The sequence below is a fragment of the Liolophura sinensis genome, chromosome 11 (genome assembly GCF_032854445.1).
Source record: "Liolophura sinensis isolate JHLJ2023 chromosome 11, CUHK_Ljap_v2, whole genome shotgun sequence".
Taxonomy (NCBI): domain Eukaryota; kingdom Metazoa; phylum Mollusca; class Polyplacophora; order Chitonida; family Chitonidae; genus Liolophura; species Liolophura sinensis.
In genome coordinates this window covers 30,435,902-30,445,897 of record NC_088305.1, presented here as the reverse complement: position 1 = coordinate 30,445,897, position 9,996 = coordinate 30,435,902, and the positions used below count along the sequence as shown (strand labels likewise).

At 38.8% G+C, this 9,996-nt stretch overlaps 1 protein-coding gene across 1 annotated transcript in view; it reads right to left on the bottom strand.

Annotated features, from left to right (window-relative positions):
- Nucleotides 1-1,079: 1,079 nt before the first annotated feature.
- LOC135477517 (nostrin-like) overlaps nucleotides 1,080-9,996 on the bottom strand; it is a 72,042-nt gene continuing 63,125 nt past the window's right edge. The window contains exons 11-16 of the mRNA XM_064757651.1: nucleotides 8,849-8,957; nucleotides 7,325-7,413; nucleotides 6,103-6,231; nucleotides 5,343-5,478; nucleotides 4,722-4,817; nucleotides 1,080-2,576 (exon numbers count right to left, since the gene is read on the bottom strand). Coding sequence (XP_064613721.1) covers nucleotides 2,470-2,576; nucleotides 4,722-4,817; nucleotides 5,343-5,478; nucleotides 6,103-6,231; nucleotides 7,325-7,413; nucleotides 8,849-8,957 — 666 coding nt within the window. The 3' untranslated portion in view covers nucleotides 1,080-2,469. The remainder of the gene's footprint in view (nucleotides 2,577-4,721; nucleotides 4,818-5,342; nucleotides 5,479-6,102; nucleotides 6,232-7,324; nucleotides 7,414-8,848; nucleotides 8,958-9,996) is intronic.

The window sequence follows — 9,996 nt, the reverse complement described above, 5'->3', positions numbered from 1 at the left end:
GATAACTAAAATACATGGGCTACAGGCTTAAACTACATGTACCTCCTGTATACTATTGCCTGTTTAGACTGTAGACTTGTCCTAAAATTCTATTTTTCCATGGTCATTGTCTAGTACTGATGATGTTACCTGTATGTACATCTACAGGGGTCGTCAACTTCCTAGTTAGTTTATATGGTTCAATGCCTACCTGTTCCATTTTACACCTGGACGTATTTAGAGAAGCTACACCCGAAATTTTTGGAAAAAAAGTCTATCAGCGCAAATGCAACTGATTTGTTACTAGTATTATAGAGTAGCTCAAACAATTACATGTATCTTTCACAAAATGTCAGCCTTGTCTTTGCACATGTTACAGTTCAAAACCCCTCATGAAGTTCATCAAACTCATGCAGCAGGCAGTGGTATCCATGTAACATTTTCAAATTTTAGAATGATTTTAACACTATAAATATTAAAAGTCCAGGTACAAGTGTTATTTTTACTGAAAGGTATTAATGTAAGTTATCCTTGGTATGATAACGAGGGAAAATTTGAATTAATTAGCAAATGTGCCAAAAATTTTGGGTATATCTTCTTCAAATATATCATAAAATGACCATATATGTAATCGATCTAGCCGACCAGTAATACAAATACACTCTGAACGGTTTGAAGACATCCTTATTCTTGGTCATTTCAACTAATTTTAAGTAGAATAAAATGTAAAACTGTGTGCCTGTGCCTAATTTTGCCTTTTTATACATACATAAGATTGAAGAATACCTGCAAAGAGATACCTGTATTTTAGCTCACTCAAACCTTCAGCTGACTCAGTATTTCTGCCAACTCAACAATTCAGCTACCTCAGCATTCCAACTATCTCAATGCTTCAGCATATCTGAGAACTTACAACCAGCATGGTAACAATACTGTACCCCTCTGTGCTATCTATATCAAAATAAAATGTAAATTGTACTTTTTTTAATGAAGATTATATGTCTTGGCGTACATTTATTCATGTGAAATACTGTACTTATATAAAAACCGAGCCTGAATCAAAGACTTTTGAGTACAATCTTTTGGTTCCTTTGTGGAATTTCCTTCGTTTGACACTGGGATTTTACTCATTTGAATTAAAAGGTTTTAATCAGATATATGTATATAGCATTATTTCATGAAATAAAAAAAAGTAATTGCCAACTGCTGCTGTATAGTTAGCATGTAAACAACTGTAAAGTCAGGTATTTCCTTATGTGGTTCTTCACTTTTTAGTGTGCTGAGACAAGCTTTGCCACTTCTAATGCAAAGTCTTTCTCATATATGTAGTTTCTATTAATGACATCTTGACAATTAAAACATTAAGCAAAATTTTGTAATATGCTCTTTAGCAAAAACACTCAGCTAAAAATAACATAGATTCTTTTAATACCTAAAATCCACAGATCTGTTAGTAAAACAAAATGAAAAGGAAAAAAAAAATGACACTTGACAATCATAAATCTGCTAAAACACAGACTCTCTGATCAGATCTCAAAATGAAAAATGAAACTTGAATTCACAGATGATGTTAAAAATGTAAGTTTGCAAAATTATTATATTCTAAAAACACGATCTTGAATAAAATGTGATTGAATTTAACCAAATTATGATGCATATAAATGTATTAGTTTCCAATTCATATACTAAAAGAAATAAAATTACTTGTCACTTTCAGGAGTTGCTGTTATATATTACAAGTGAAAACTAGGGCTCTGCTTGTTTCAACCACAATTCTCCAAAAGGTTGTATGATAATCTATTTTGTCATTTGGTTCAACTTTTCTTTGTGATTGTAGTTTTCAAATCCCCTTTTATGGAATCCTGTCCCTGTTTAAGACAGTGAAATACAAACTGTATCAATTTAAAAAAAATGTTAGGCAATAAAAAAAATTCAAAAGAAGTCATAAAACAATGAATTAATAGTAAAAAGAGTTTAAAAATGAAAAAAAAACTTTAACACAGAATGCTGCTTCAACTGAAAGCTTAATTACTATGTATTGTATGTGCTACATGTACTAAGAAAATGTCTCAAAATGACCCAAATCCTGCAAATTGTAATGGCAGCAGGCTTACGGATATACATTAGAGGTATTTTACAATACTTACGTGTCAAACATGTATGTACATTCTAAACATTATATACTGTATACAGCTATACAAGTCCATCCTGCCAATTGTGGAAAAAAGTTCAGCTGAAACACACACCCTTCCCTCTGTGCAAAGGTGGCACAGTCCATAATGAAAGGTTAAATGTCATCTTCGCTGGTAATCCCTACATCACACATCCCACAGCACATTCCATTTTAATCCAAAGGGGTGTATGATGTACAAAGTCACTATCTCTCAGCCTGGTTCAAACGGTTCAGAAGACTCCGGGCCAGAGAGACTGAGAGGGTGAGCAAAGCTGACAAAACGCAAATGAATTCTCCTTTGCAAGTTTCCATGGCAACTAGCGCATTTCCTGCACATAGTTCGCCGGGAATATTCCCACCGTTCCACGCAGTTCTCCTTGCCACCAATCATCGTCCTGCTTCTCGTAAATGTTGATTACCTCCCCTGGGAATGAGAACAAACGAGTCCGTTTACACAAGAGAGCAAATCAACGGGCTGAGGTTGATCCAACTTTTGGCTACAATGTAGGTTTATTAGCCGTGAAGGCCGTTCTTTCAGCGGAAGTGTGAACGGGCATATTGGGGCATCAATTCCGCAGCAGAATTTACCGCTGCTCAGATCGACACATCCACAGAATAAGGTTAATCACACTACAGAGACATGCAGCTTTTTGAGAACAACAAGCGTCTCATGAGAAAAGGACATCAAACAGTCTGCTTTTTGTCAATTACATCCCGAACCCCTTGATGCTCTAATCATTAAGACTGGTCCCTCACAAAACCCTCCCTATTCCTCACCCTTCTTCACCCAAATTCCATACAATTTAATCAACACTGTAATCTAACCATGGAAGGAAAGATTGGCCTAAAGCCATGAAGAAATCCCTACCCTGCACTAAATCCACACTTGTAAGTAACAAGTCATTTAACAGGACAATACTACCACACTACCCGTAAATGTAACTATGTCTCATAATGTACCAGTTGATAAACCTTACAACTTCAAATTTATGCATAAAAATTTAAGACAATTTATCTATCAAGATTTAAGACTTAAAACTTGAGAGTGAAATGCTGACTGGGACATGGACTATATACGGTGTACACTTTACCACCCAGAAAACACATTCCCACATGTGCTGCTCAAGCACGAACAATTTTCATTAATCAGATAAACTGTGAGCCACCCAGTGCAATATTTCAAAGTACGATGAAAGAATAATAATTTTTTTTATTCATCTCGAAAGATTAAAGGTGAAGAATGGCTACTGACTTCTTGCATGCAAAGGTGCCTTATATTTCAATTTTGAAATGACTAGAATATCCAACCACACTGCTACAATGATAGTGACTGTCACCAGTATGACTAAGTTAAAATGAACTGACTCTTTTTCTTTTTGTGTTACAATTTTTACCAACATGACCTTACTGACCATCCAAGGGTGAGTTTGCCAGACAACATCACGAAACTCGCATCCATCAGACTAACCAACGGTGAGATTGCCAGACAACATCATGAAACTCGCATCCATCAGACTAACCAAAGGTGAGACTGCCAGACAACATCACGAAACTCGCATCCATCAGACCAACCAAGGGTGAGTTTGCCAGATAACATCACGAAATTGGCATCCATCAGACCAACCCAGGGTGAGTTTGCCAGACAACATCACGAAACTCGCATCCATCAGATCAACCAAGTGTGAGTTTGCCAGACAACATCACGAAACTCACATCCATCAGACCAACCAAGGGTGAGTTTGCCAGACAACATCACGAAACTCGCATCCATCAGACCAACCAAGGGTGAGTTTGCCAGACATCACGAAACTGGCATCCATCAGACCAACCCAGGGTGAGTTTGCCAGACAACATCACGAAACTCGCACCCATCAGATCAACCAAGTGTGAGTTTGCCAGACAACATCAGGGAACTCACATCCATCAGACCAACCAAGGGTGAGTTTGCCAGACAACATCACGAAATTGGCATCCATCAGACCAACCCAGGGTGAGTTTGCCAGACAACATCACAGAACTCACATTCATCAGACCAACCAAGTGTGAGTTTGCCAGACAACATCAGGGAACTCACATCCATCAGACCAACCAAGGGTGAGTTTGCCAGACAACATCACGAAACTTGCATCCATCAGACTAAGCAAAGGTGAGATTGCCAGACAACATCACGAAACTAGCATCCATCAGACCAACCAAGGGTGAGTTTGCCAGACAACATCACGAAACTCGCATCCATCAGACCAACCCAGGGTGAGTTTGCCAGACAACATCACGAAACTCGCATCCATCAGACTAACCAAAGGTGAGATTACCAGACAACATCATGAAACTCACATCCATCAGACCAACCAAGTGTGAGTTTGCCAGACAACATCAGGGAACTCACATCCATCAGATCAACCAAGTGTGAGTTTGCCAGACAACATCACGAAACTCGCATCCATCAGATTAACCAAGTGTGAGTTTGCCAGACAACATCAGGGAACTCACATCCATCAGACCAACCAAGGGTGAGTTCACCAGACCAAACTGCTCAATTAAGTATCAGACATAACTGACTATAGCTTACCTGGTCGAATGGAGAGTTCGTCACTCTGATTGGCCTGATACTCGTAAAGAACTCGGCATTTCCCAATAATCGTGTCCTCATCCTCAAAATCATCATCTGTGAAAACAAAGCCACTGACATATTATTCATTCATTCCTTTGATGTTTTATGTGACAGATGTGTGTTTTAATTTTTACTTGAGGCAAAGGAAGGGTCCTCATTGGTATACTTACTACCTACACAAAATAAAAATACACATAAAATGTTAAATTTTCCATTTATCTGTTCCGACTTAGGTAACCAGTTCCACTACTAATATGTCTACATGTATTTATATTGATATATTCATGGAATAGCCAGTCAAAATGTGTGGCTGATCTCATGTGCTCAGTGTCATGTGAGTGGAATAGCCAATCAAAATCTTTGACTAATCTTCTGTGCTGTGTGCGGAAAAGTCAATCAAAATGTTTGACAGATCTCATGTGCTGTGAGTGGAATGACCAATCAAAATCTTAGACAATCTTTGAGTGGAATAACCAATCAGAATCTTGGACTAATTTTATGTGCCGTGAGTGGAAAAGCCAATCAAAATGTTTGGCTTATCCTTTGTGATGGGAGTGGATCAATGGAATGGTAAATTACCAAAGTCAGGGTCGCCATCATCTATCATGTCATAAGACTGTGATCCCGGAGAGTCCATGCTCATCGGGGTTAGGTCATAGCCTGTCCCCTCCATGGCCAGATTCAGCGGTAACTTTAATAAGCTTAGCGGTAAGCCCTGAAAAATATAAATAAATAAATATAAATAAAAAAAAAAAGATGAACATTGTACATGTATATATACAGCACTGTGATGTCAACAATTAATATCTTTGAAGGAGTCCTAAAGTGCTGTTCTTGAATTTATTCATTATTTGATTGGAGTTTTAACATTGGTCTATAAAGAGTTTTTCACTGAATGCTTCTCCCGACAAGCTGTGACCATACAAGTAAAAACTGACCAAGATGCTGATTGCTGAATGAGAATAATTAATTAGTGAAGATGTCACTTGCAGTGCAGGTGTGGACTTATCTGATTCACATCTGTTTGTCCAAACAATGCCTGATATATATGCTGTGAGAAGATCTGCACTGATTGGACTTACCTGTTCGTCTTCTGACTGCTTGATACACTGTTAGAAGCTATTTTGAAGCTTGCTTTGATCAGACTTACTGGTTTGTATTTCGACTGCTTAATATACTGTGCACTGCATTGATCACACTTACCTGTTTGTCTTCACAATGCTCATTATACTGTGACAATCAGTGTGCAAGTTTGCAGTCATCAGACTCACCTGTTTGTCTTTAGACTGCTCGATATACTGAGAGAACTTGTGTGCAAGTTTGCAGTCATCAGACTCACCTGTTTGTCTTTAGACTGCTCGATATATTGAGAGAACCTGTGTTGAGGTTTGGCTCGCCCATCTATACTGGCCAGTGCTGAACAGATCTTGTAATGGGAGGCCTCCAACAAGTTTAACGTGTAAGTTGTCTGAAAAAAATTATAACATTGATTGTAACGATATATTTATTTATTTTATTTCACGAATATTTCAAGCTGTAACATGAGTCAAAATAAACATTACATGTATGTACCACAACCAATGCCGGTAACCGTCATGACTTTGGTATCAAAGATTTTCTTTGAGGTGCTAAATAGTCCGGTTCCCTGATGTATGTTGCATACGTTCAATGTGACGTCAGGCACATCACAAAGCTATCTGCCCTACGATTGGTCACTTATATATATAGTAAAGACATTTGCAGTGGTGGTCGCCTATCAACAAAGTATGGCGTATGAAAGGGTTGCTGTGATGTGTTAACTGTAGAATTTTACCTGACAATGTACAACAGCACTGTGAGTGGAGGTCAAAGATGACATCATTGCACCAGACATGGTGCAGTGAATTTATACTGTGCCTGTCCCTATCGCTGAAGTCAATAGCGCCATCTGATGTCAGGCGCAGGGAACCAGCAAATGCGCTACATAGCTCCGGTCTGCGACTGAATGCGCTTTCAAGTTTTTAACTTGGTACATACAGTAAGTCATCTGGCCATGGTGCAATGGTGTAGGAAAACTTTCAATTGCTGCTTTCTTTTTCAGGAGTTTTGTACCCAGCAGTCTTTTACTTAATGATGTTGTGGTTGCTAAGGGAAGACAACTACTCTGCTATAAATTTACAAACTACAGGTAGGGTACTGTCCCTTGTTCAGCACAGTGCAAAACTGATGGTTAATGCAGTTACGGGAGAGCAATTTGGCTTGGTTCTTTGGTTAAAAGCATGCCCAGTAGGCTAAGACCTGTCTTGACCCCAGTCGTCCAGTGCGTAGTGTCACCTGGTAGACAAAATGAAAATACATGTATCTGCACTCTCCAATTGGCACCAAGCAATGGACTTCCAAGACTTTATAATCTGAAGTCAGGCTCCAACCACACTACGTGAGCAGCAAAGGACCTGGAATGATGTCTGGTGTTTTGACTCTCTGTGATCTGGAGAACAATATGTCCAAAAAACATTACATGGTGTTGCTGTAACACTGTCACAGAAGGTTCAAACTGTGCCGAGATCTGAATCATCACTCACCCCAATCAGTTTCTGTCGGGTGTCCTCTTGAGCTTCTTGGTCAGCAAAGTTCGGACGGTTCTGATACACTTCCTTTAACTTCTCCACACCTGCGAATGTTTAATGATTCACTGACTGACTGACCAAAAGATAGATATTGCAACATCGGTGTTGTTGTCAAAACCACTACTCAACAATTCTCAGCTGCGACTATAAGGCAGATCTGTATTAAAGGTGGTCATTAAGTCTGTCCATTAAAGAAATTTTTGACATACAACACGGTATCAGTTAACATGGGCCTCCTATCTTCTAATGTGTGCTTTTTCGCTTAAGGAGGGGCCCCGAGCACAAGGCGGTGCTTTCAAGAACCTTATGGGAGGAAAAAACAGCAGCGGTTGTGGTAAACCACTGCACTTTGCTAACCACCTGGCCCCAGGATCATGGCTTACACCAAATTCAATCTGAACTTCAAACAAGTTTACCATGCTAAGTTGTGATTCTAAGAGTTGTCTTATACCATCATGATAAAACTACAAATGAGTGTTTAAAGTAAAATCTAAAACCACAACTTAAAACTGTCTGAGTTAATGGGTCTAAGACATCTTTGTGATCCCAAGGTCAGATTAAAACATCCTTACTTAAAGCAAGTACAAACACACCAGGAGTTGTATTTGGTTGATTGATTGGTGTTTTAAGCTGTACTCAAGAATATTTCACTTATACGGCGGTGGCCAGCATTATGGCGGGAGGAGACTGGGGAAACCCACCATATTCGCAGGTTGCGGACAGACCTGAGTTGCATTTGAACAGGGACTTTGTAGCTTAAGGACCCAATACACTGATCTGAGATCAGCACTAAATAGGTCTGAGCCAGAAAAGGGTTGAGAACTTCTTGACATGAAGCCTTGTTTAATTCTAATATTTTAATGGTATTCATGCCTAAGCTCCATGTCTCATATTATATCTGATTTTTTTGAACATCACTCTTTGATACAATTTAGCTGTATCAATTACATATTCAGTCGAATATTCTTACAAGGACAAAAATAAGTTTTTACACTCACACCTGTGTCTATTATCTATATCCTCATGTGATGAAGGCCAGCATAGTCGTCCAACAAACAAAATTACATGTAGTTAGATGCTCTATATTTTACTTCACGGGAGTTTTATCGCTGTGCACAAAAATATTTCAATCATTACGACGTCTTGCACCCATCTTTTAGCGAGTGCATCCACAAATGTTCACTGTAATTCTTCGACCTATTGGCATGTTTGCAAAGTGTGTATTCAAGCATATTCTGAAGGCATTATTCTGTGTTGACATAAAATTATACTTTATAATTAAGCCCTGAAACTGGCCAATTCAAACCATGTATTTTTGTCTCTAAAATCAGATTCAGAATGTGCATAAATTGCACTGAAAGCTGCTCTTTCATATGTGAAAAGGTTGAGGAATTAAGGCAATTGTGATTGTGTAAATGTAAAAAATTTGTTTCTTCCAACTTGACCCTGGCATGTGTAATCAAATCTCAAATGAATTACCTTCCTTGGCTTTCCGTTCTCTTTCTATAGACTGCTGCAGTGTTAATAAATAACTGGTTAATGCGTCTCTCCTCCTGTCCTTGTTCATGTTAAATGACATATCTTCTGCCTGCAAAACGGTAACACACATCATACAACATGTATTCACATCTTCTGCCTCCAAAACGGTAACACACATCACACAACATGTATTCACATCTTCTGCCTGCAAAACGGTAACACACATCATACAACATGTATTCACATCTTCTGCCTGCAAAACGGTAACACACATCATGCAACATGTATTCACATCTTCTGCCTGCAAAACGGTAACACACATCATACAACATGTATTCACATCTTCTGCCTGCAAAACGGTAACATACATCACACAACATGTATTCACATCTTCTGCCTGCAAAACGGTAACACACATCATACAACATGCATTCACATCTTCTGCCTGCAAAACGGTAACACACATCATGCAACATGTATTCACATCTTTTGCCTGCAAAACGGTAACACACATCATGCAACATGTATTCACATCTTCTGCCTGCTAAACGGTAACACACATCATACAACATGTATTCACATCTTCTGCCTGCTAACCGGTAACACACATCACACAACATGTATTCACATCTTCTGCCTGCAGAACGGTAACACACATCATACAACATGTATTCACATCTTCTGTCTGCTAAACGGTAACACACATCATACAACATCTGTTCACATCTTCTGCCTGCAAAACGGTAACACACATCACACAACATATATTCACATCTTCTGCCTGCTAAACGGTAACACACATCACACAACATGTATTCACATCTTCTGCCTGCAAAACGGTAACACACATCATGTAACATGTTTTCACATCTTCTGCCTGCAAAACGGTAACACACATCACACAACATGTATTCACATCTTCTGCCTGCAAAACGGTAACACACATCATACAACATGCATTCACATCTTCTGCCTGAAAAATGGTAACACACATCATACAACATGTATTCACACCTTCTGCCTGCAAAATAGTAACACACATCACTCAACATGTATTCACATCTTCTGTCTGCAAAACGGTAACACACATCATACAACATGTATTCACATCTTCAGCCTGCAAAACGGTAACACACATCACACAACAT